The 26,240-nt window shown below is 58.8% G+C and overlaps 1 protein-coding gene across 1 annotated transcript in view; it reads left to right on the plus strand.

The window, feature by feature from the left end:
- The window catches only part of KLHL29 (kelch like family member 29), a 282,334-nt gene that overhangs the window by 145,750 nt on the left and 110,344 nt on the right, over nt 1-26,240 (plus strand). The window contains 1 exon segment of the mRNA XM_028517023.2: nt 15,188-15,517. Within this exon segment, the coding sequence (XP_028372824.1) occupies nt 15,233-15,517 (285 nt within the window). The 5' untranslated portion in view covers nt 15,188-15,232.

A 26,240-nucleotide genomic window follows, 5' to 3' on the forward strand; every position in this document is an offset into this window, starting at 1 on the left:
CGAAGGGCAGCGGTGGGCGCAAAGGAAATCTGTTTGCTGCTGCTGTTCCACCCAGGTCAGCCTATTCAATGATCCCTGTATATGATTATTGTTCATAAGATCTATAAGGAAAAAAGAGCAGTTAGCCCTGGACTCCGGGGAAGGCCTGACGTGGCTTGCCCTAGTGCCTGGGTGGTCTAGGAGGGCTTCCAGGAAGAAGCGGCACAGAGGAAGGCCCTGAGGGAGGCAGAGGTGGAGACACCCCTTTGGGAGAAGGAAGCGGTCTGAGGGTGCTTCTACACATCACGTCCATCTGGCTCACACCCCCGCCCTTGGGACAGTGCGTCTCAGCGAGCATCACGGGGCCCCTGCCATGCTCCCAGCCTGCGGTGGGCCCTGCAGCCTGCGGTGGGCCCTGCGACAACGAGAAAAGGAGGAGGAGGAGGCAGGTTCTGCCTTCAGGGAGCTGCCAGCCTCCTGGGATAGAAAGACAAAAACCGTAGAATGTCCAGCGAATGTCATTGATGCCAAGATGGAGGGGTTCAGGGATGCCGCAGGGCTCAAAGGACGAGAACCCAGCCCATTCTGTACACATTCTGTACACACACACACACACACACACACACACCCTGTCCTCACTGTCTCTTCCCCAGGGTCATTTCTCCTTTTAGGCACATGATAAGGTCACACCTCCCCACCCGCTTAAAAGTTAGACGTGGCCCTGGGGCTCCTTTGACCGCGGACACGAGAGCGGAAAGGATGCGTGTCGCTTCCGGGGAAGCGTGCAGAGGCAGGGGAGGGCCACCCTCCCCGCACAGCTCCTGGGGAGGGGTAGGCGGGAGCAGGCCCCAGCGGACTGGCCCGGAGCAGGGAGCACAGTGACAAGCGCACTCCATAGTGTAAGCCTCCGAGAGCGGGGCTGTGTGACCCTCGTAGCACAACTCGCCTGTCCAGGCTGATGTACCCATATATTTTTTTAAAGTGACACAACTAGAAAGCGGCTTCTGAAAGAATCTCCTCTGAGCCAGGTGGCCCCTCCTCTGTCAGAGCCCCCTGGCCTCAGGGACAGCGGGTCTGGAGTCCAGTTCCAGCGCCGCCCCGACACTCTGCGCTCGGTCACCGCCGTTGCCAGGGGGGTTGCTGCCCCCAGAGCTGCCGTGGGAGCCAGCGCAGTGTGGGCGAGTGGTCCTCAGGGACCTGGGAGTCAGGAAACAGCTGGGGGGCCTCCTGCATCCATCAGCTTCCCTGCCTTGGGTCCTGGGGGCCACGGGGAAGCCCAAACCCAAGGTCAGGTGCAGGACAAACCCAGGACGGGACCCCAGGGGGCACAGGGTGGTCCATGCTGGCGGTAGGCACGGGGCCAGTGGTCCCGGACTGTCCGGCAGGGGAGGACGTGGCAGCCTGGGAGCCAAGCGTCCCTGCTTGGTAAATCTAAAAATAAACAGATAGGCAACAAAAAAATCTATGTTTCAATTACTGCACACAAGCTGTTCAAACAGCCAGTTCCGCACTGGAGATGTGAGCTTGTCAACAGAGGCTGCCTCATTTGCATGCTTGGGTGGCGATAAAACACATAACCTCGCAACAGGCTGCCCTCTGGTCTGGGTGGGTTTTTTTTTTTTTTTAATTAAATTAAATTAAGAGCACGGCCAAAGAGTAAAGAGAGTGAAAACCTGAAGGCAGTACATCGAGATAAGGCAACAGCTCCCCAAAACAAAGGCCAAGGAGCCCCTATAAGGTGTGAGACGAGCCCGGGCCTCGGTTGAGAGGTCAGCAGGAGTGCGGCCAAAACAAGGGGTCCGTGGTCAGAACCAGGGGACAGAAGTCTTTCCCAAGGGGCCCCAAACACGCCTCCCCTCCCCTGCTGATCCAGGAGGCCCCAGAGAGCCGGGCAGGCTTTTGGGTCCCGGTGTCAAATGGAAGGCCTTTGTGGCGCCCCCATCTGTTGAGGAAGGTGTGTTGCAGCGCCCACCTGTGGGTGGCTCAGCAGACCGGATGCAAGGCAGGCAAAGCCGCATCTCCAGCCTGGGCTGTGCTGCTCTTATTGTCACCCACACACCACCCTCTCTGTCTGGCCTCCGAAATGAGTAGAGCCCCGGGAAGCTGGGCTGCCCTGGCCCCAGGGCCCCCTGACCTACCCTGCCTGCTCCAGCCCTGACTGCCCACTCCCTCACCTGAGCTCCAGCTTGCTCTCCTGTGTTCTGACGGTGCGTTGCCCTCCTGAGCAGCCCCCCTTCCCACAAAGGCTAGAACCAACCTTCCCAGCTTTCAGGGTCTTGCACAGGGCCCCAGGGCAGTCAGCAAAATTGATGGGATTTAAACATGAAAGGGCAGCACTCCTATTAACCCAAGAGCGTGCCTAGGGGTTTGCTTTGGGGTGGGGGTGGGGGGGCACAGAGTCCTGATTCCTGGAAATGGAGCCAGAAGAGGGGAGTCAGCTACCTTCTGGTTTCCCGAGGACAGATTTAGATACACAGGACCCCCCCCCACCCCCGCCACAGAGCCCACCAGGGGTGGAGACAAAAAGCAGCGTGCTCCCGCTAGTGCTGATGAAGGTTCCGCAAACCCTGCATCCGCCCTGGACGAGGACTGTAATGGCCCCGGACCTCGGAGCCCTCCTGCCGCCCGCCAGCCCAGACGCCGCTTACTCGGGGAAATGAAGGAGCAGTGTGGTCTCTCCCAAGGCAGATAATATCCTGTCATCGGCGGGGTGATCTGCCTGCCATGTGACGGCCATTCCCTAACGTTTCCAAATAGACTTTCGAATAGACTCTCCTCTAGAAGCCAGCAAATTACAAGAGCCTTTTCGCGGCGGCCACACAGAGAGCAAACATCCATCTTTCCTCCTTGCCACTCTTGCTCTGGGCCTGGCCCCCAGCAGGGCTCATCCGTCAGCTTGGGTCACTGATGAACACCATCCGCTGGGCAGAGGGATCTCATTGAGTCAGTTAGTCCTGCGAGACTCGGAGTAGTCAGGGGTGGGCCGCGAGAGGCAGAGGGGCCGCGTGGAGAAGGGAGTAGCTGCACTGCGTTAGCTTCCAACACCGCAGTCGTGGGTCTGTGGGACGGTGAGAGGGCCGGCGCCACGGCGGAAGGCGTGTGCTCTCTGTGGAGCCTCCAGGACCAAGCAGTGAGGAGGGGCAGAGGTGGCCGCTCGGAACAATCACCCTGGCTAATCCCCCTCGAAGCGATCGAACCGGACCCACCCTCCGTGGGGGCCTCATCGATCCTGTGTCCCCGGTCCCCTAATTTATACACACCTCTCTTCTTCCCTCATTTATGCTGACACTATGTTGCCAACTGTCATTTTCCAATATCTTTTTTTTTTCGTTTTTCAGTATCACCATTATAATGATTTACACCCGTAGCAACGGCACAAATGCCTAGTCAATTAGTCTCATGAGAAAAGTCTCTGAATCATGTGTGCCTTTTTGAAAAAAAATACATATATCATTCCATCAAAACCCAGAGCCAGAATTCTCAAAGCCAAGGTGGGCCCGGGAAGGGAGAGAGCAGGAGGCTCGCCCTTCCGATGCTGCCCGTCGGGAAAGGGCTCTGGGCGTACCTCCCTCCCGAAGCAGGGACACTGCTTGTTGCACAGGAAATTGTGCCCAGAAAAGGACTCGGTAGCTTTGTTTCCTGAAATCTGTTATCAGAAAAGCGTTTTTGAAAAAACATGGGTCTTTTAGGTCACGTGGCTGTTCCCAAAAGTGCCTCTGCTCCCCAGGGCGCTCTGAGGACCACAGCGCAGCAGGGAGCCCCAGCAGGCTGTGGGGATGCCTGGGTCCTGGGGCGGGCTCCGGCCCTGCCGTGGGCCAGATCTCGGACTCGAACCTGCACTAGAGCCCCATGCCCACCAAGGCCCTCCACCCCACCCCCATCTTGGCACAAATGCACACGCTGACTCAGTGGTGTGGGGGCAGGGACTGAGGTTCGGCATTTGTAACAAGCACCCAGGTGGCGTGGACACTGCACACCACAGAGCTGGCACTGTGGGTGGGTGGGGGACTGAGGCCCCCCTCCCGGCCCTCAGCTTCATCCTCTCCTCTTCGTTTTGCTCATTTACAAAATGTGTCGAGGGCGGGGCGGTGCCTGCCCTGACATCAGGGATGTTGTGGAAAGCAGCCAGCATGGGGCTCCCTTACTCACCTTGCTGGTGGGGAGTAGGGACCCGGGGCCGAGAAGCCCCTACTGCCGTTGCTGTGACCACAGCTTTAATGCGGGCTCCCTCCCTGCCGTCCCCTGCTGAGTAGGGCCTCGGGTCCGCTGCATCGTGTCTCCCCCAGAGCTTTGGACAGACAGAGGCCAGAAATAAAGCTAGTGTAGCTGGCGGTGAGGAGAGCAGGTTCCCTGTCTTCTTCTTCTTTTTTCTTTTTAATTTTTTTGCACAACAGAGTGAACTTGAATGCTTCCCACCCACTCACCCCCTTGGGGGAGGGAAGGGAGGTCACGCTGCCCACTTGTGGAGACTTCGCAAAGGCTGTCTGGCACGTTGGTTCAGGCAGGATTCGGTCCAGTCTCTCACTGGTGTAGGGTGCGAAAAGGCACAAGAAGTTGGTTCCACTGCCCTGGGCTGGGCTGGGGCGGAAAGTGGGCAGGGAGGTGGCTTGGGACAGAAGGGTGGCGCACAGGAGAGGCACCCGTTCTCGCGGCTGTAGTTCCAGAGCAGCCAGCTGGTGAACTGGGCAGAGGAAGCCCCCACAGCAGCGCCCACCCAACCCGAGGCTCAGAACCCCCCAGGACCAGCTCCCTCTGTCCACAAGAACTCAAACCCACCCCAGAGCGTGTCTTCTTTTAAAGATGATAAAGCTGACGCCCCTGTTCCAGAGGCGGATGCTGCCTGGAGAGTGGGAGCAGAGGTCAGAGGTCACTGAGTTGTCCCATCCCTGGCCCCGCCTTCCCTCCCAGCCTGGAGGGCCTGGTGGAGAATGCTCGATGGCATGAGACTCTGGAGCTGCAGCGTGTCTTAGTGGAACCTGCTGGGAGCTGAGCAGGGGGACTGGGACGAGCTGCCCCAGCTTGGCGCCTGTGCTGGGCAGTCCCCACACCGGCTCTGCTGGGTTGGGCATGTTAGGGCGGTGGCCAGTGGTGGCAGGTGCAGGGAGGGGGTGGGGGTGCCGGGGGAGGGGGGGGTTGTCACAGGAGGAGAGTGTCACAGGAAGACAGTGGTCACTCTCGGCTGGGCAAGGCGAGGTGGAAGGAAAGGGCCCTTTGAGCGCAGATGTGAAATGTGGCAGCAGAGACTGTCCATTTCACTGGGGCCTTGGTACTTGAAGGAGGAGACGAACAGTAAAACTACACCTTAGGTCACTCCTCCTACGGAGGGGGCAGGGAGAGGCTGGCATCGGCCTGGGACTGTTCCGGAGCTCCCTTGGCTCCTGAGCTGGTCCGAAGGACTTGAAATGAGGCCTTGGGCCCAGGGTGGCACTGCTACTGGCTCCCACCACCTGCACATCTCGTGCCCCCTTGGGGGTGCTGAACACCAGCACCCCCCTGAGGACCACCTTACCCTTAGGGACCCTTAGGGCCAGGACCGGGCCAAAATCGCAGGGCTGGAAGCGCAGAGGGGACCCTGCCAGGGAGGCCTCCTGGCGTTTTTCACCCTGGGCACCTGTCTTGCCTCAGCCTGGTCCCTACCCTACCATGTGCCCCAGGCTGAAAAGGCTCTGTCGCTTTAATCTGGGAGCATTTCCTGAGCCCCTCCCTGGGTACCCAGGCTCATGGGGGAAATGGGAGGGCCTGTCTTAGGGAGCACCCTTGCAAGAGCAGAACTCACACGGGGGGGCGGGGGGAAGCTGCCCCTCTATTACTGGGTCATGGGCCCGCCTGTGTGAGCTCCCACAGGAGAGGGCTGGTCAGAGAAGGCCTCTCGTAGCAGGAGGCTGGCACCCGCCCCAGCCTCAGCCAGAAGCAAGGCTTCTAGGTCAGTGAGGGCTCGGTGGGGACGGGGGTCCACGATGGCTGGAGCAGCCCCAGGAAGCAGAGGGGCCCTTCCGAGGGGTGGCTCCAGCTCCTGCTAACGATGCGCTCCGACTCCTGGCCAGCGTCTCCAGCCAGGACCACCCGGAGCACCCCTGCGTTTGCACTTGCCAAGATGGTGTTCTGGCTGCTGCTTATTATTTTGCTCCAGAAAAAAAGGCTAAAAGATGCAGAGAGGAAAATGGAAATAAGAAAGATGGGCACAGGCTGTTCCAACCGGCGTGACGGCGCATCGCCCCCAAATGAGGCGATCATACGTTTTCCGTTCGGGGCTGGACGGGCTGCGTCTCATTCCTCAGCTCCCCGTCCGCCGGCATCTCGGGCTCCCCACCTTCCTGTGGATTAATGATGCCTTCGGGGCCCTCACAGCCTGCACCCCCTCCCCCGCATGCATTCATGACAAGCACGAGGGAAGGGTCATTAGCCACCCGTGAGCCCGGGTACAGCGTGTGCACGGCAGACATGTCCGCCGCTGCGGGCCTCCGGACCAGCCTCCGGAGCGCACCGCGTGGGTCCCTGGCCACAGGGCTCCTAGCTGGTGGCCGCCATGCCACAGCCCCACATGGACCATACAAATGACAGTGACACGTGAAACTCTTAATTATTTACTCATGAATTATTCATGTGGAGCCACATCTGTGCAGCAGGGCAGCTGTCTGGTGATCCAGCGAGTGTCCGGGAGATGGAATGAGGGGGACACGGCCCGGGCACCAGGGCTGAGCCTGGCGTCAGCGGATTCCCCTCCCCATCGTCAGGCCCCGGGCGGCCCAAGCCTTCCGAGAGCCTGGGCCTGAGCCTGTGAGGGCGCCCCTGAGCTACAGGAAGAAGCCCGTCTGTGGCAGGCCCTGGGGGCCCTGACAGGAGATCCCCAAGCCGTGGGCGTGCAGCTGCGGATGGCCTTCTCCCGGCCCAGTCTGTGGTCCTAGGGGCCCTGGGTGACAGAGCCCCCAGGACAGGGGGTCTCAGGGAGTCTATATAGGGCTGTGTGTCCCAGGCACCCAACAGTGTCAGAACTGACAGTCTCCTTCCTCTTCATCCTGGGTCCCGCCCAATCGCTGGTGGCCGTGGAGTCGTAGGCCTGTCTCGGTGGCAGGGCTCTTCCGAGCAGGGGGTGCTCCCGTGGGGACGGTGCGGCGAAGCCGAGGGAAGGGCGGCTGGGGTGCAGAGCGGAGCTGGGGCACGTCTCCTGTCTGCAGATCAGGAGCAGAGAGGAAGGGGAGCGCCAGGGAACTGAGGGTTCCAGGCACAGGTCGTGGGCGGAGGTTTGGCACAGGAGCTAGAAAGAAGGCAGGGGCTAAGGCAGTTTTGTCATTTGGTTTTTATGCTAATTAGCAACGCAATGTGTCCTGCGGGGGAACCAGAACAGCCTGGGGGCAGGTGGTCCCTTCCCCACTCCTGCAGCCCCCGGGGGGGGCGGGGTGGGAGAGTCCGGATAGCGCTGGCCAGCGGGAGGGCTTAGCCCAGCAGGCAGGGAAGCCAACCTCTGGCCACTGCTGATGGAGGGGAGCCCAAAGGTGCAGCCGGTGTGTGGGGGCGCCAGCATGCCCCACTTGGGTGGGACGCAGCCTCTCTGGTGAGCAGTGCACATCATGGGGCCCTGCACCTCATCCCGCAGGAGTGGGGCACGCTGCAGGGAGAGACCCCTCCCTCTCTCCCAGAGAGGGGCCCTGGGGGGAAAAATGTCTTTCTCATGGGGGTCAGGACACACCCGGGCTGCCTCCAGCCCACTTCTGAGGGGTCATCTCAGCCTCAAGGTGGCTGGGCTTGACGGTTACAACTGAGCTGGTCAGGGCAGCATTGCTGAGTTTCTGAGGTGCTGGGGAGTCCGTCCCTGGATTTGGGGTGTGCCTGTGTGTGTTTAGGGGGGCATGTGTGGCTCAGAACGAGGAAGAGTGGGGGTAGGGGCGGGCAGCAGGACCGATGGCCGAACGCTCACAGAAGCACTTGCCACCAGGCAGGCATCGTACTGACACGTTCATCCCCGTCGTCACATTGGCTCAGACTCTGTGCAGAGGTCCTCTGTGCCCCTCGCTGCTCCCTGGGGGGACAGGAGGGGGCACAGAGAAGGGCCCTGGGAGCCAGCAAGCCACCGGCTTCCTTGGTGGTGCCCTGGGCCCGGGGCTACCTAGTGAGACCTCCTGCTATGAACTAGAAGGTTCTACGCCAGCCTGAGACTTCAGGCAAGCAGAATGGGGTTCTGCCCTCCTCTGGGGAGGGCCCAGTCCCCCTTTCCTCCTCTCGGTCATCCAGGCATCCCCAGGATGGTGCAAAGGACAGCAAGTATGGTGGAGAAACAGCATAGCCAGGCAGGACCCCAGAGGCCAGAGCCAAGTTTCGCAAATAAAACGCCCACCTCTGGGACACCTTCCAGATTTAACCCCAGACCTGCACCAAAGCATCTCTCCCCTGGGCCTCGACACGGCTGCCTCCACCCACGGATACCAGATGGTCTAGACCCCAGAGCCCTTTCTTCACATATGTGCATGCAGTGTAAATACCTGCCAGCCGGGGCTTGGGGAGAATCAAATGCTTTAATAAGAACCCCCACAAACACGGGAGCAAAGGGGAGGAGAGAAGGCCCCAGGAAAAAATGGTCCAGCCTCTGAAGTTGCAGGCAGGTGGGGGCTCAGGGGGAGGACCTGTAGGAGGGCAGCCGCTCTTCCGGACCCCCAGGGGGCTCCAGACCGTCCTCCCAAATCAGCAGATATTCTGGGTAAGATGCTTCTGGAGGCCACAGAGACGCCAGACACCCGTGCGGAGAGCACTGCGGCAGTCTGCACGCCTCCGTCGTCCGTGGATCATGTCCTCCCACCTGCACACACAGCGTGCACTTCTGGCCACGCAGCTGTCTGCGCCGGCCTCCGGCACACCCCCTGAACCGCGTGGCCGGCACCGCAGGTTCAGCATTTGCAATGCGGGGAGTGCCGCTCGATCTCCCCATCGTCTTCAACCGTGGTCCTGCCCTGGCCGTCCGTAATTTTTAAAATTATGTCGGTCTGACTCTTGTCCTTTTGAGATGCTGCTTCTTTGTGGACGGATTACAGCATAAGAACTTTAAGAAAAACCTGAAGACCCTCCTAGCCAAGCCCTGCGGGCCCTGGCTGTGGCCAGAGGGAAATCCTGGGGCCCCGTTGTCAGGCATTGGAGGCAGTTTTCATTGGTGGTTCCCTCTGGGGCTGCACCACGGCTGCTGGTGCTGCTGGTGCGTCTGCTGCTGCTGCTGTGGGTGGTGGGGGAGCCCCGGGGCCACGGTGGAGGGCTTGTCTGGGGGTGGCCGTCCTGGACTCCAGGCCAGGTAGGGGAGTGGTGGTCCTTGACTTTGGCTTGGGTCAGGGAATGGTCATCCTTGCTTCTATTCTGGCTGGGGAATGGCCATCCTTGTTTCCAGGCTGGCTGCGGGAACGGTCACACTTGCTTTCAAGCTGGGTCGGGGATGGCGGACTTGTGGGCTATCTGCCCTGAGGCCCGAGCCCTTGGGTTGTGGAAGGACAGCTGCTGGAGTGAGGGGAGGGGCTGGTACAGCCTTTCATCTTTTTTGTGGCGTCTTGTATCAGATAGGTGTCCATACTATTGTATTTTCTTTCTGCTACTGACTCCTGTATTTCATGAAGCTTAAACTCATACTTCTTCCTTATTTTTGTCACCTGGGGGCCAATGTCACCCCAGGGCAGCTGGCTATATGGCTTCAATCCCCCCCACCCCCACCGGGCCAGTATTGACCCATGGATCTTTCATTGTATCCTCCAGGATACAATGTTTCCTTGTTCTTTGGCTGGGGTCAACAGTCGTCAGTTTTCTGAACACTTTTTGACATTCTAGAGTCACCACGGCTATGGTCCATGGAACCGCCCAGTCAGTGCATGCTGGGTCAGTGCCTCAGAGTTCTCCCCCGCGAATGGCAGCTTCCCCATCGCCGTCCCAGAGAGAATGACCCCCAGGCTCGGGATGTCAACCTTCGGGCCATCACCGGGCCAGAGCTGCAAGATCTCTGGGGCCGTAGAGGAGACGGTAGCACAGAAGGTGTGCCGTTTGTGGTCTGAAAATTCTGTCGCGAAGGAAGCCAAAGTCTGACATTTAGCTCACTGTCTAGAAGTCTGTTCTCTGGCTTCAGGTCCTGGCGCACGATTCTCCTCTGGTGGCAGGACGGTGCCACGGATACCGTTTGTGGGGACGTGGCTCGGGGAGGTTCTAATGATAGTCTACTCAGCACTGCCTGCTCACATCTTCCCTGAAGAGAAAGTATGGGTCCCGGGTGACAGTCACCACAAATAATGTGGTGATGTTGGGGTGATTTAAGCTCTTAAGACAATGAGCGTCTTGCAAAACTCCAGAGCAGCCCCACTGGCTCGTGATTTCCACGGCCACCTCTGTGCTGATCAGAATGTGCCGGGCCAGCCTCCCCTCAGCCAAGGAGCCCCTGCCAATGGTACTCAGCAGTCTCTAATCGCCACTGCAGCACTCCTCCTTGGCAGACAGGGCTGCAACGTCGTTAGACGTGGTGACTTCAAAATAAAGACAAAAAAAAAGTTTGAGAAAAAAATTTAAAAACAAAATAAAAATAGCCAACTAAGTAAAGAGAAAAATGAGAAAAAGAAAATATTTGAGGGCCCTGGCTGGTGTGGCTCAGTGGATTGAGTGCCGGCCTGCGAACCAAAGGGTTGCCGGTTCGTTTCCCAGTCAGGTCACGTGCCTGGGTTGCGGGCCAGTGGGGGGTCTGAACTTGTCCAAATCCAATAGGTCACCACGCATCAGCTTCCTGGGCTAGAATGGACAATAACCTCAGCCCAGCCGGGAGCGCACATGGGAGTGATTTATACTTTCATCACTTTGGTGCCTTATGAGATCAGAGCAAGAAACGGGATGATTACGGCCGCGCATCAACAACAGTATTTTTCTCACTTCTTGACCTCATGAAAATTTTACTCTGGAAAAAAAAATGAAAGGATCCCCAAAAAGCTTTTTTTTATGTGGGATATTAAAGGTTGATATTTACTTTATTAAAAATGAAAATCTGTAAGATGCAACAAAAGAGAGAGAGAGAGAAAGAAATGAAAAATCTGACGTATTCTCACGTGCAGCGTCTCAGTTCAAACGTCCCTGCTCAGAGAGGCTTCCCTGGCCCGCCGGATCCCCCCCACCGCCTCACGGGGCCCCTCCCGTTTGCCCTCCTCACAGCGCTGACTGTGGGGTGCCCGATTCTTGGTCACCGTCCCTCTGTCCCGAGAAAGGACAAGCGTGACTGCAGTGGCCCCTGTGTCCAGCACAGTGAGTGGCAACTAAACAAATATTATTAAGTATGTATTCACTGGATTCATAGAAGAGTTGGGGGGAACAAAAGAAAATATGACCAACTATGTTTATTCAATCCAAGCGATTCATAGAGCATCCTTGAAACTTTCACGTCTGTCCTCACTCGGCTCGTGAGGCAGGTCCGATGGGGAAGGGGGAGGCTGAAGCTGGGCCGGCAGGCGCGTGAGCGCTCGGGGAGCCGGAGGACAAGCCAACTGGAGGGAGCCCCGCGGTAAAGAGCGGAGACGATGCTCCATCCCTCCCTCCCTCCGGCGGTGCTTGCCAGAGGATGCCATGAGTCTGCATCTGCATGCAGTGAGGCTGCGAGGTATTTTTACACTTTGAATCTCCACATCCAGATTACAGAGAGGACTTGCCAGGCGACCTTGAACTGGCCCTTAGGTAAATTTCTGCTGCGTAAAGGAACCACACGCACTCAGAGGAAAGGCTGCTGCCCAGAGCCCCTTCCTCCCGGGGGAAGGCCCCAGGGCCAGGCTCTGCCGGTGCACGGGCAGCCTGCCGGGGAAAGGTGCCCGCTCTGGCAAGGGGGCATTTTGACACGTGTTCTCTGTAGTTGCTTGACCCGTCTCGTCTGAGACACCGCCAGCCACGCCGAGTGCTTCCTGCCACCTCCCCCACAACCAGCACGGGCACGCGTGTGGGCACGCGTGTGGGCATGCATGTGGGCACACGGGACCTTGTGGACACGGGAGCTCCGAGCCCAGCAGGGAAACTCTGTCACCTCTGGAGCTAGCACCCCGCCCTCTCACCGAGGCCGGGCTGTGCAACACGTTCCTTTCATTCTGTCTGAAAGGGGGAATCAAACCGAGCAACGAGGTCCGACCCAAACCTGGCACGCTGATGGTGACCTTTGCTTGGAACACGCTTCGTGAGCCTGAAACCAGATTGTGTGGCCTCCAGCCACCCGAGTCACCATCTTCTTTTTAGCATTTTAAATGAGGACTTGGCCAGATGACTGGCAGGGTGCAGGGGTGGGAGGGGCAGGCTGCTGGGACTGTGAGTACGAGGGGGCCACCGTGTGGTCCAGCGAGTGGTCCCCAGGCAGTGAGCCGCCCTGTCTCGTAGGCATCAGAGGTTTTATTGGGGCTAAGGAGGCCCCTTTGGCCTGACCCCAAGCACCCTCTGCCACCTGTGGGCACAAAGAAGGACCTGCCCACCTCATCTGCACCCTTGCCAGCTGGAAGGACGTGATTCCCTTTTCTCAAGGAAGCAAACATACAAGAGCCCTAGTTGGGGAAGTGGAGGTGGGCGCCAGGTACTCCGGGGAGAGAGGAGGTCTCCCGCTGCCCCAGGAGGGGTGGGACCGTGCAGCCTGTGCCTGAGCTGAGTTATAACAGCCAAGTAGGACAGAGCCAGGGGGAGGGTGGGAGCCATTCCTGCCTGGGAGCAGGGTGGGCTTGCACCCAGAGCTGACAGAGGCGTCTCCAGAAGCTGGAAGGCACGTGGAATGGCAGGGCATTGTCTCTGGGGTGACGAAAGTGAACCTGGTGCCAAAACAGGGAGCCAGCCCAGAGCCCCATGTCTTCTGGGCCGCCCCGAGGAGCCTGGGCCTTATCCTGAAAGACGGGACTCAGAGCAGGAAAGTGAATAGCACGATCGGTTTTGTGACTTTAAAACGCTGTGAGGGCCCTTGCGTGGGGAACGGGTACAAAGAGCCAGAGGGGGGTTAGGAAGGCCATTTGAGGTGGTCCCCGTGGGGGACAATGACTGGGGTCGTGGGCGTGCAGGTGGTGCGGGGGCACCCTTGGGAAACACCTGGCAGCAGGACCGAAGACCCTGCTGTCAAATATGGGGACGGAGATGGGGAGTGGGGTGGCTTTCCCTGAGAGAAGGAACTCCTGAGCATGCGTCTCCAGGCAAAAGAGCCATGAGCTAATTTCGGGACACACCGTACCTCGGTACCTGTGGAACAGCCAGGGCAAGGTACACCGCAGGCAGCAGGATGGTGGGTGTGGCGCCGAGGAGAGCGAGGGAGTCGTCGATGAAGCGGGGACAGCTCAGTGAGGTCACCCAGGGAAGGCGTGGAGAGCGAGAGAAGGAGGCACTCAGACCCTCGGGGCTGAGCAGAGAAAGAGGAGCCTGCAGAGGAGACAAAGTGGGAGTACCAGAGAGCAAGGAGGGTCAGAGCAACCACTGAGAAGTTTCCGGAAAGGGGTGGGGGTGGTCCACCACGCCCCAGGTAGGAGACAGACAAGGGCCTGAGCGTCCCATTGGATTGAATCAGCCGAACCTTCGGGTCTCAGGTGAGAACAGTGCTGGGGGCAGGACCAGAGCCCAAGCCACGCCAGAGAAGGTTGTAGTGAGAGCAGGCGGGAAGGGGCCTAGGCTGAGCTTAGAGGGCTCCGTGAAGAAAAGCCAGTGAGGGGACCTCGGGGGATACATTTGTGGTTTTCATTATTAGATAAAAACATAATTGTATGGCATTGTGTAAGCCATGAAGCATGATGATGAACTAACCAGTGAGCCCACTGTCCAACGTAAGATGTAGTGGTCAGCTCTGCTTCAGGTGAGCCGACAGGCCTAGCTCAGGTCTGCTGCGTGCACCTGGCAGAGGGCACAGGACCAAGGGAAGTGACTGTGGCTGCCAGGGCCTGGCCACCCACACAAGTGGGACTCGGGCAACAGGTTGCCAGGGTTGGGCCGGGCCTTGGCTCTGTGGAACCAGACGCTGACAGCTGGGTCTGGGTATGCACGGACCAGAGTAGGATTGTGCTTGTGGCCTTTCCTTTCCTAGCCAACCATCACAGAGCCCCACCCCCGGGGCCGAGCTGGACAGGCGGGATGGGACAATGAGCCAGGAGCCGTTCCTGGCCTCCATGAGCTCATCCCAGACAGGACGTGGTTGGAGAGTGAAAAAGAGTCAAAGAAAAGCAGGTCCTGCCCAAGCCACATGACCGGGGCCGGGCATGTGACATGCCACCCTAACCCTCCCGTCTGTGCCCTGGCACCGCCTTGCCCTCTGCCCTCTGCCTCGCTGTGGCCTCTTTGGCTGAGAGAGCCTCTCCTGTGTCCTTACGTCTTTCCTGACCGAGCGTGACATCAGGCCCGGCTGGGCAGGGAGCCTGGCCAGTCCCCGTGACGCTGAGCAAAACGCCGTTCTCATGATACTGGAGGCCCTCGGAGGATCCTGGTGTGTCCGGGTCTCCATGACAACACGGAGGGCCTTATGTTCGGATGTGCGGGGGAAGTCACATGGGAGACGGTCTGGGAGCACGGGGTCTCTGGTGGCAGTGGTTGCGTCACAGGGTTACGAAAGAGGACTCTTAATTCCCAGAGGCTTAACACCTTTCCAGACTTGAGTCCCACGTTGAGCTACAGCAGGAAGGCCGGGATCCTGGCCACATTCTCACCTCATTCCAGTTCTCTGACCTCAAGAGAATCACCTGTTCTTAATGAGCTCCCTGGCCCATACGTGGGGGATGATGCCGCCCCTGCCCTCTCTCGAGCTGCTGTAAAGATCAGCAAGATGTACGTGAAGGGCCTCGTCCACCATAGAGGGAGACTGTAGGTGCGGCTGCTGTCGCCTGAGGAGTCCGCCGGCTCTCGCTTTCACGGCGGGGACATCGGGATAAACCCCCAGCCATAATTAACACGCACACACCTGTGTCGCTCAGGGCAGCGTGCCGCGGTAGAACAGAAAGCATCACTTCAAACTGTGCCTGGGTTCGAATCCTGCCTACCACACTGAGGCCGTGCGCTCCTGGACGACAAATCATTTATTCCTCATTTGCGACGTGGGGCTAAGAACGAGCTGTGCTTTGCGGGCTGGCTGTGCGTGGGAGAGGAGCTGACGTCTGAAAGCCCGTTGTGGCACCCGGAGAAGGTGCTCAGCAGGTGCCGACGGGCGTCGCTGCCTCCTTGCATCCTAGCAGCCCCGAGGCGTGTCTAAACCGCCCTCCCCTCTGCTCTGTGCCCGCAGGTCCGGCCTCTGCTCACCCGTGAGGAGCCACCACGGCCCACCGAGATGTCGCGGCACCACAGCCGCTTCGAAAGAGATTACCGGGTGGGCTGGGACCGCCGAGAGTGGAGTGCCAACGGGACGCATGGGACCACCAGCATCTGCAGTGCCACCGCCGGGGCTGGTGGCGGCACAGCCAGCAGCCTCAGCGCCCGGCCCGGCCTCCTGCCGCTGCCAGTGGTGCCCTCCCGGCTGCCCACGCCCGCCACGGCCCCCGCTCCCTGCACCACCGGCAGCGGGGAGGCCATCACCAGCCTCGTGGCCAGCTCTGCCTCCGCCGTCACCACCAAGGTAAGACCTCGGGTCCTGTCTGAGGAGGCCCGGGCCAGCTCCGCAGTGCTCACCACGATCTGGGTGCTCCGGAGTGTTGGCCCCCAGGGCCCGGCTGGACAACAGTTTGTTGGCAATACCGAATCCCTGACTTGGTGGCATTAGACCAGGCAGGTCCTCCTGGAGTCAGCAGTTACCTGGGTTTGCGAGAAGGTGCAGACCAGCAGTAAATCATAAGCGGTCATAATGCTACCTCTTAGGATGCTGGGAATTCTCACATCCACGGTCCCCTCCAAGCCTCAGACAACCCCACGAGACCCATTCTCTTGTCATCCCCACCCTACAGCTGAGGGTACGGAGACACCCCGAGTGCGTGAGAGAGAGCCAGTAGAGGTCAGGGACCCAAGCATTAGGCCCCAGCACCCGGGCTCGGGGGGCTGTTAGCTGCAGGTCGCTCCGTCTCTCCTGGAGGCGGCTACAGCCCCGAGAGTGGCAGCACACGCCAGGCTGTGTTGCTAACCGAGATGTGGAAATGAAAATGCCACCAAGGCGCGTGCCTGGCTTCGGTGTGCGCCGGTCCCGTCCTGCTGCTCCGAGCCCCAGGGCCCAGGGCTGGTGGCAGGAAGCCCACTCGTCGCGAGCCTGTCTCCCTGGCTGGCCAAGCGGGGGCTCCACAAGCCCCCTGCCCCTCCGCCACTCGTTCAGGGCCGCCTGCCAGGAGCCTTCTCGGGCCCTGAATGTGTGTGCGTGCGCACACGCACGTGTTTGTGTGCACAGGCACGTCCAGTCTTTTCTTTCCTGCGTTCATGAAAGTTGCCAGAGAAGTTAGAGGCGGGGCGCCCCAGCCGCAGCCGCTGCGAGGCGCCTGTGGCGTCGGAAAGCTGCGCCCCAGGTGTGCTGCGCCTTTGTCTCTGTGGTTTTCAAAACTCCCTTTCAGCCCTGCTTCCCATTAAGGGCCGTGAGTGCTGCCAGCGCAGAGCCCTGGAGGCCGACACAATGGAGCTACTGCAGGCGGCTCCCGGCGCACTGACATTGTGCTGCAGGGCCTTATTGATCTTACTTTCCGTCCTGAAAACACCCCCCCACTGAGGCGGGGAGGGAAGGCACGCTGGGCGGGGGAGCCAAGGGGGAGGGTTATTTGGGCACAGCGCCCCCAGACTAGCCAAACACACTCCGTCCCTGGGCGCCAGCCCCCAGGGCTGCTCCAGTGTGGTGACCTCTGCCCAGCGGGGCGGACTGCCTGCCCCGCCGACCACATCTGGCCGCCACCGGGCCAGGCCAGCTGCTGGCCATCTGGAGAAGGGCAGATTCTGGGGCTGACGGCTGGAGGCTGCAGGTGGGGAGAGAGAAGCTGGAGGCCCACTCCGTGGTTTCTGCCCTCTCAGGGAGGGGGGATCTTTGTGGGGAAGTGGAGGAGACCCAGCCGGGGGGGCCTCCACAGGGAGCTGCCTGCCCGCACAGCTTCTATTTGGCTCCCAGGCAGCTCAATAGCCACCATCGCTGCCTGGCCGGGCCCCAAACCACAGCACATGGAGGGAAAGGAACGCGGCCTCGGACGGAAAACAACAGCTGGGGCGGGCTGAGCCCGGCCAGTTGACGGGGGTGCGGGGAGGGGGCGGGAAGCGGGGGCGAAAGTTCACGCCTGCGAGGGCGGCCAGCTCCTTGGCGCACTGCGCCTCTGTAACCAGCTCCAGACCAGTTTCATACCTGCAGGGGCTTGTCCCGTCAAGCCAGGGGCCTGCCTCTCCCCAGCGTCCTCGGGTGCTCAGGACAACAGGGCGTGCTGCAGGGTGAGAGGCAGGGCAGCAGCCAGCCGTGGCTTCCGTCCCGGAGACTGTTGCTGCATTTGCGTCGTGATGCCTCTCTGCCATTCTGGCCCGGCTGCCGCGCCCCCCCATGCCCATCCCCCCCCCACGCCCGCCCCCCAGCGGATGTGTCTCACTCCGTGTGAGCACCACATCAATCGACAGGCAGCCGAGCGGAGGGATCTGCGGTTTCCCTGGTCAACAAGCAGAGTGTCTGCCCAGCGGCCGAGGGCGAGCTCCTGCCCTCAGGGAGTTCACGGGCTGGGACGTAATGAATCTGTGGCCTGGACGGTGTGACCAGATGACCTGAGACTGTCTCTCCCGCTGAGGCTACTGGCAGAGGCAGCTCAGTGGAGTGGATAAACACAGACGCTGGAGCCAGACGGCCTGGATTTGAATTGCGCTCCACCGCGTCCTAGCTGAGCGGCCCTGGACAAGCTGCCTCACCTCTCTGGGCCTCCCTGCCATGCAGTGGTGCCCGCCTGCCAGAGCTGTTGTGAGGGCTGTGTGGGTTACAGCTCGTGTGGAGCGCTCAGGACAGAGCCACGCCTGGCACGTAACAAGTCCTTTGTAGGTGGTGTTGTCACTGCCATCAGTCACCCTTGTTGCTCTCTGCTCTCACCCAGGTGAGACCTGTGGGACTAGGCCCACGCCCCGGTAAGGAAAAGTGACTGTTTCCAGCTTCCCCAAGGGGGCAAGTCTTCCAATAAGACACGGGAGCTGGGCCCCAAGCAGGCAGGGGGAGGAAGTTGTGTTTCTGAGTGGCCGGGACTCGAGGTGACGTTGTGACACAGAGGGGTGTTGGGACCAAGGTGGCATGGCAGCGGAGGGGCTTAGAAGGAAGAGGGGCTTCTCTCAGGCTCCCCACTGAAACTGCGCCAGCACGCCAGGTAAGCCAGATGCTGGGTAAATGGACTTTAGAGCTTTGTCCAGCCACGAGGCCCTCTCCTGACAGGGAAGCCCACTGTACAGAAGGCTGAGACCCTGCTGTGGTGGCAGGACGGTGGGGGGGGGGGGGGGGGGGGGGCGACGGGGCCAGGGGCGTGCAGGGAGAGCTTCATAGAAACCAAGGGAAGAGCCATGTGTTCTTCTCTGGGCATTCCCGCAGCCCCAGGGTGTGGCAAGGCTGTTTGAGTGTGCTGGCCTGGCTTCCTTGGTGAAAAGTGTAGTGCCATATGTGGACCAGAAGCTCCCCCCTCCCCAGGGACAAGTGTCAGCACTGTCAGACCTTAGCAGCCCCCCGGGGCTGGGCATGGTCTGGGGGCTGGAGGCGTGCCAGACCACCACTAGACTGGACGGACTGCCTGCCCCTTCCCCCCTCCTCCCTGCAGCCCCGAGGGCCTGGTCGCCAGCTCATCCCCAGTGCCAGGCGGCTTCTGCCAAGCCATGAGGATGGCCCAGATCTCAGGGGAGGGCAAGGCTGGCTCTGCCCCCCCCCCCACAGCTGGTTAGTGAGGTGACGACAGTTCTTGTTGTCACTGCCACCTTTGAGTTTCTTTGTGTCTTCATTTTACTGTGGCCTGAGGATTTCTTGTAGGTTTTTGATGAAGGCCAATTGAACAAGCACAGACTCCTAGGCCACTGAGGCAGGGGAGGGTCTGGCCGAGGCAGTGCCCACACATGCCTGCGTGCACACACATAGACACACACACACACCACTCTCATGCACACTCATGGCTCGGGCCACCCGACGGCTTCCTTGGGGCTGGGGTCAGCTTCTGAGCCTCCAGGATAGGAGTCCCCACAGCCCAGGAAGGGCAGGGCAAACACGCCCTCAGCCCTTCCGTTTGGAGGTCAGAAAGTGGGGCCCAGAGGACTTGCCAGGGGCCCTTCCTGAGCGACAGACAGGGCGGGCCGGGCACGGCTGCGTTCCCACCCCCAGCTGCCTGGCGAGCGGCTGTGTTCACCATGGAAACCACTATGGCAGCACCGTCAGGGGACCTCTCCCTCCTCTCGTCCACCTGCTGGCAGCACGCAGCAGCCTTCCGCAAGCGAAGGGACACACGGCACGTCCTGGAGTAACTTGCTCAGCGTCCTCTCGTTGTGACGTTGATGGGGAAAAACTCAACCCCCAGCTGGGCCCGCTGTCTGAGTGGAGTTTGCCTGTTCTCCCCATGTTTGCCTGGGTTTTCTCCGGGGACCCCGGTTTCCTCTCACACCCCAGAGACGTGCACGGGAGTGAACTGGCGCGTGCAAATTGTCTGATTGAGTGTGGGGGGGTATGGCCCTGTGCTGGGGCGACTCCTGTCCAGGGCGGGTCCCACCTTGTGCCCTGAGCTGCCAGCAGCGGCTCCAGCTACCCGGGCCCCCAAACGGGACTGAGTGGGTTGGAGAAGAATCCTCTCACTTGTTTTTATTCATCTTTCCTACATGTGCACGTAGCTCTCATTTATTTCAGTGTTTCAGTATGAGAAGTGTTTGGGGTCTGTGTTTAGAAATTTGGTGATGTTTTTACGACCAGAAAATGCCTTAGGAACTTGTTTATACAATTAGCCTGTGGTAACATTGCTTTTGTTACGCTTCGACTTGCTTAAAGTCACGGTTTCCAAGAATCTACCCATGATGATATGTGAGGACTGGCTGTAGTTACCTCTCGTGTTGTAGGTGGGAAAATTCAGGCCAAAGGTTACGTGGCCCCGGCAGGCACCGCTGGCAAGAGCCGCGAGCTCTCGAGTCAAACAGAACCGGGTTCGAGTTCTGCCATTGACACTTAGGAGCTGAATGGAGTGTCTCTGAGACCCGGGTTGTCTGGGAAGCAGGACGTGACAGTGGTGTCTTCCTCGTAGCGGTGTTGTGAGGACCAGTTCCATTAATGTGTGAGAGAGCTTAGAACAGCACAGCTGCTTGTTAAGCACTGAGTAAAAGTTAGGTTTAGAAAGTTAAATCAGCAAAAATAGAAATCAGATTTTTTTTAAAAAGTTAAAGCAGAGATGTGGTCAGACCGAGTATCCGTACATTTGGGGAGAAAGGAGGGCCCCTGGCAGTTGGTGCTGGCGGGCGTCCGGGAGGCTCCCTGGACTGTCCCCCTGCCCCCGACTGATGCGGCCCGAGGCGAGGCTGAGAGCTGGGCCCGCACCAGCCCCTGGCCCTCCTCGTTCCAGGCGGTGGAGGCCGCAGCGGGGAGGTCGGCAGGTGCTGAGAGGCAGAACCGCAGCTCCATGCCAGCCCTGTTGGTGGGGTGGGGAGGGAGCCACGCTGCCCCGCAGTGGCAGCTGCATGAAATTTAAATTATTCTCAGCAAACCTGCTTGACAGATGAAACAGAACACGGGCGGCTTCGTAAAATGCAGCTCTGTTCTTGAAAGAATGGACTTCGCCGCATCCTGGCGGATGTCTGTGAAATGGATTGGGGGCTTTTCTTCCTCGTGGTCAGGAGCGCTCATGCCGAAACATCCCCATCGTTCCTGGACACCGAGCCCTGGAAAACTAATCTGGGCCGGGCAGAGGAGCACCGCCTACGACGGAGGCCCGAGGAAACCGAGGGAGGCCATGAAATCTGCAGGCTCCGTCCTCGAGCACCAAATGCCCCGCGTTCTGAAATTTCTGAGCAATTTCGGGCTTTCGGGGTGGATATTTGTTGTCATAGAGATGACCCTAGAGATGCTGTCCCCCCCGTGCACACTAAGTTCCCTGGAGAAGTGTTCTTCCTGGTGGAGATGGCCTGGGATTTCTGGCCGTGGGGGCGGGGCCGGGGGGGTCATGGGAATGCGTGTGTGAGGCCCCTCCTCCACGTGGCTCTGGGGGCCCAGGAATAGATAAAGGAGCTTTCAGACAGAGTGAGGATCAGACCCCCTTTCCTCTCGTAGTCACGTGGAAAACCAAAGGCTGCTGAGTGGGGTCAGCTGGGAGAATCACTCAAGCCCCATTTGTGGTGAATTTCCAGACCGTGCGTGACTTTCTCCAGAAGATTGTTTCTTGCTCCATGCACAAGAATCTGTGATTTCCCTTGTGATAAATTATCAGGCGCTGGTAATGCGCGGGAGACAACTTGTGCATGTTATGTCCTGGGCTAATGGCTTTTGCCTGCACATTACGATGCAGCCACAGCTTGGGTTGTATCTTCATTGACTTAAAACCCATCTGTCAGTCCCAAAGTGTGTACAAAATCGAAAAGTGCCATGACTTCCAAAGCCTACAGGCTAGGGAGGGTAGATCTGAGTGATTCGAACTTAGATTTCTGATTCAGAGGGCAAAAAGAGGAATGAAGATTATGTATTTTCTTATATTTGTCAGGGGTGAGCCATCACCTTGATTCCAAAGGAAAGGTATCCAAAGACGTCGTTGACTGAGGCCAGATGTGTATATGTGTTCGCTTTGCTGTGTAACAAGCATCCCCAAACTTCCTGGCTTAAAGCATCCCAGTCCTGTGGGTTGGCTGTCAGCTGTGGCCTGGGCTGGCTTGGCTGATCTCTGCGGGGTTCTCTCGTTGGTCTGCGGTCAGCCTCCAATTTGCATATGGCCAGTGACTAGTGGTTGATCTAGGATGACCTCACTCATACCTATGCTTAGAAGACTGTCGGCCAAGGCGTCTCAGTTCTCCTTTGTGTGGCCTGTCATCTTCTGTCCAGCTAGCACGGGCTTATTCGCACAGTAGTCTCGGGCTTCCGAGGTCAGCAAGGGGGCAAGGCTCAGAGCTTTCTGGGCCTCTGCTTGAGGCACTTTTGCTAGAACTCCATTGGCTGAAGCAGTCACATGGCCAAGCCAGGTTCAAAGAGTGGCCAAAGAGACCCTGCCCCCTGACAGGAAGGAGGTACTGCCACTCCATGTTGCAAAGGGGCAGGCATAGAAGGATGGGAAGCGTTGTTTGTGATCATTTTGGCAGCATGCCCCCAGGCCTTCCAGCACAGTTGTTCAAACAATTATTTACCCTCCAGCTTCCACGGCTCAGGCAGAAAGCAAAAACAAAGTCTGTTACTCTCCTCTGCATGGCCCAGTGTAGGGAATCTGGGACACACCTGACCCACACACACCTGGGCCCAGACACATCCCATCCACACCAGGAGCTGCCTGGTGAGGTCTGAAAGAAGGCATCCAGTCGGGGTTGTGTTGCTAGGAGGATGGCAGAGCAGCCGGTCCCCATGGAAACTTGAAGGGTGCATTTCCCTTGACAGCCCACCCCCTTGGCCCGGTATCGGCCCCCAGCCCTGAAGGCTGCCACTCCTGACCCGGTCTCTGCTGCAGAGCGGATGGGACTGGGACACTGCTGTCCCCAGGACATTCACAAGGACAGGCGTCAACCTCCTGATTGAGAATAAAACTTCCACGCCAAGGAGACTACCGCATGGATGTTGACCAGGGAATTTCTCCTGGTGAGAATCCGCATGGGAAGATGAAGTCTGCCCAGAAGACTTTCTGAGGAGCCTGAAATCAGGAAAGGGCCCCGGGTGTGGGATGCAGATGCCCAGGGACCCGAGACGGGCTGCCTGGTGGCTGTTTGTCCTGAAGAGACCGAATCCCATGCAGTTCCCACAAAGCCCCTGGAAAGGTCTGCTCTTAAGTTAAATTAAGTTTCCTGCAAACAGCATCATTCAAGATGAACATAAATCTCCTTCTTATTCAGTTTTAGTGGTTTTCCTTGTTTCATTTAATTACTCATGTTGCAATTAAACAATTTTTTTCCCTGCAAAAGGACAGTATTTTAGCTACATTATGGGTTTAATAGGCTTTGGAGGACTCGCCTGCAAATCTCATCATCATTTATAACATTGTTTTTTATAGGGAAAGTGTGTTCCAAAATCTAAACAACCCAATTACAAATGAACTTTCAGAACCCAACCCATTCGTTAACTGGGAACTATCTGTAACGCTAAAAATAACTCAGGGAAATAAACACGAAAAGGATGAGCTCAATGCCCTTCAGTGCCCTGTGTTCACCACCGGCAATTACGGATTTGGTTTAGTCTGCAGGAGGAGAATTTCCTCCAAACCCAGACGGGCCCTGCCCCTGGCCCCTGGCCCTGTCTCACTCGTCTTCATGACACAGGCAGCCAGACTGGCCTGAGTCCCTCCAAAGCACAGCGTCACCAAGAGGAGCCGTCGAGAAGTCTCCGCAGAGCTCAGCGGCTGCAGCAGCAGATCATCAATCCGCTTCCGCGCTCCCTTCGCTGCCCTGCAGTGAAGACGTGGGCGAACTCCGCTCTGATCCAGCTGCAGCCTCGGCCAATCTTGGAGTGCGCGTCTGCCCCTTTGGTGAGGAATCTCTCCTTCCTCTGGCAAATCAGGAGCCCCGAGAACGCTGCAGAGTATGGAGTGCATCCAGAGCGTCCTACCGCACCCCTTCCTCCGGATCGGGGTAGGAGGCCTGCCTTCCCAGCACCCCCTCTCCTGCTTCCTGAAGAAGACGGACCAATACTGTTGGGCGCTCTGGCACCATGAAAGGGGTCCTTGGAGCTGGGGAGGAAGCTAGGTGCAAGCCCTGATCGCAGGCTTAAACTTGACTTAAACTTGGCTGCCACAGTATCTTAAGGAAAACACTTCTGTCCTCACACAGGCCCTTCCCCCGCCACCCCACCTGCTTCTGAGGGTTAAGCTGACTGTCCTCTCTCCCCACCACGCCCCCTCCCCAACCCCTGCCTTGTTTTGTCCCTGGAGGGCAACAAGAGCTGCCCAGCCCAGCGGGGCTGCCAGCCAGTAGTGAAGGGACTCACTCTCTTACCATACCCCTCCCCCACCACACTCCCCTTGGCGAAGAAGGCTCAGGCAGGGGCAGGAGGGGGAAAGTTAAGAGGATCCCAGTCACTCATTCTTTCAGATTTGGGTTCCTTATTTAAAAACATACACTCAAATGACTGAGAGTGACCTGGGGCAGAAAGGACAAATGCACAAGCCCAGCTTTACGGATGGCCAGGCCTATGGCAGCATGCCAAGTCAGCCCTGTTCCCGTTGGTGTACAGTGTGGGCCAGGGCCCGCCCCCCACACTGAAGGCTTCCCTCCCTGGTCCAGGGTGGATTTGCCTCCCCCGGCCCCACACCTCCCCCCCACCACTGGTTAGTCCTGGGCCGCAGCTCTGAGCCCGCTGCAATCATCTTCACAATTCTGGCACAGCGCCTGCCCTGAGTTGCCCGAGGAAGCCCCTCTGAGACCAGGGCAGCTTTTTCCCAGGCTGGAGGAAACCCACCCAAGACCAGGCTGCACTGAGCACAGTCCAGATCTTTGACCTGCTACCTAACGAATTCCCTCGTCAGGCCGGAAGTGGCCCTAGAGCAGGCGGCGTGGGCGTTAACAATAGGGAGGTGGGATGGCCGAGCCCGCAGGGGAGTCGGGGGTCCTGCCTGTGGCATCGAGAACATAGAGAACCATGCGGGGCTGACAAAGCGAGCTTTGAGGTCTGCAGTGGGTGTTGCTGGCGGTCGACCCCACGTCCGCCTTCGCCCTCCCTCCCAGAGCCTCAGCTCCCTTCAGGCACCATCGCCTCCCGAGTTTGCAGCGAAGCCATACCTAACCTCCTCGGGATTAAGAGGACTCTCAACTGGGCGTGGCGATCCCGTTCCTCTTATCCGTCATTGGTTCGGGACAGGTCACGTGACCCAATGCGGGCCAATAGAACCTGAAAGTAATCCTGTCTGGGGAGCTTTGAGGAAAGGTCTTCTTGCTTCTGAAGATTCACAGGGAAAAAGTCATCTTTCGTCCTTTGGACACTGTCATCTCTGGACATGCCTTGAGCTGCTCTCCCCATCCTGCTGCAAGCCCGAGGATGAAGCCAACACGGGGGAGAGAGAAAGAACAAGGGAGCTCCAGGATATGGAAGCAGAACCCTGACGCTGCACCCTGGCCGGCCTCGGGGCTGCTTGTTACGGGAGTGAATACACTCCCTGATTGTGTTAGGGGGGAAAAAAAGCCTCCAGTGAGTGCCTTCTCTGTCTCCCAGGCCTCACCAGGCACAGCGGCTGGCTAAAAATAGCTTCAGTGGCCTTTGTGAGCACCCTCTCTTACCCACTTGTTCAGCACTCACCACTCACTGCGTCCAGGGATTCTGCTCTCTGCTGCTCCCCTGGGCGCCCACACCAGAGCGCAGCTCACTGCCGCCGCGCTCCCGTATCTCTGCGGGCCACGTGTCTGTCTGAGGGAAGCCCACCCACGCACCGGGGTCCCTGAACCGTAGGAGCGTCTGAGAGCCTTACCCCTGCCGCCCGCTTCAGCCACAATCCCCCAAATATGAGAGCAGTTCTCGTGCCCCAGGTCCTTTGCACTTGCCACTCTCTCTCATCTGCCCGGAGTAGTCCCTGCTCATTCCGCAACCGACAGCGCGCATGTTACTACCTCTGTAGTGGGGGAAAATGCTATTATGTCTCTTGTTCCCATAAAACCTCTGTCTGCCCCTGGGTCATCCCCTGGGCAGTGCACTCCGTGGGAGTAAGCTCCTGGTGATGCCCACCACAGAGAGTTTCTCAGTAAATGTGGGAGGGCAGAATGAGTGCATCGATGCATCTGAATAAATATATTCATTTATTTGGATGGTGTGAATGGGATGAATGCCTTCGATATCATCTCTCCCTACACAGTGGGTCAGCCTTCGGAATTCAGAACAGGAGTCCTCTCAGCGGGTGCCCGTGACAACGAGGAAGACGAAGACAGGCCTGTGTGGGCACGCTGAGGGCACCCCACAAAGCACCCACGCCGGCAGGGCGGGTAGGGGGACCCAGGCCTTCGCCGTGGGTCCTGCGCTCGCTCCCATCATGCCAGAGCATCTGGATTCAGAACCTTTTCTTCCCGATATTGGTCTTTCCTGGGGATTTTTCTTTCATTTGCCTGTGATTCTCAGCAGCCTTCTGCACGGGTTTATTTCATTTAAGGCGCCTGTGTAGTAATTACTGTGTTCCAGGCACTGATCTGAGCACTTTCCCAGCATTAGCCCTCTGGGGTGACTCCAACGGCCGCCCCTCCGAGGTGTGACAGGCTTGCCACGCGAGTCCTCGAGCCCCCCGCAGGGCTGGGGCTCC

Source organism: Phyllostomus discolor, chromosome 6 (assembly GCF_004126475.2).
Source record: "Phyllostomus discolor isolate MPI-MPIP mPhyDis1 chromosome 6, mPhyDis1.pri.v3, whole genome shotgun sequence".
Taxonomy (NCBI): domain Eukaryota; kingdom Metazoa; phylum Chordata; class Mammalia; order Chiroptera; family Phyllostomidae; genus Phyllostomus; species Phyllostomus discolor.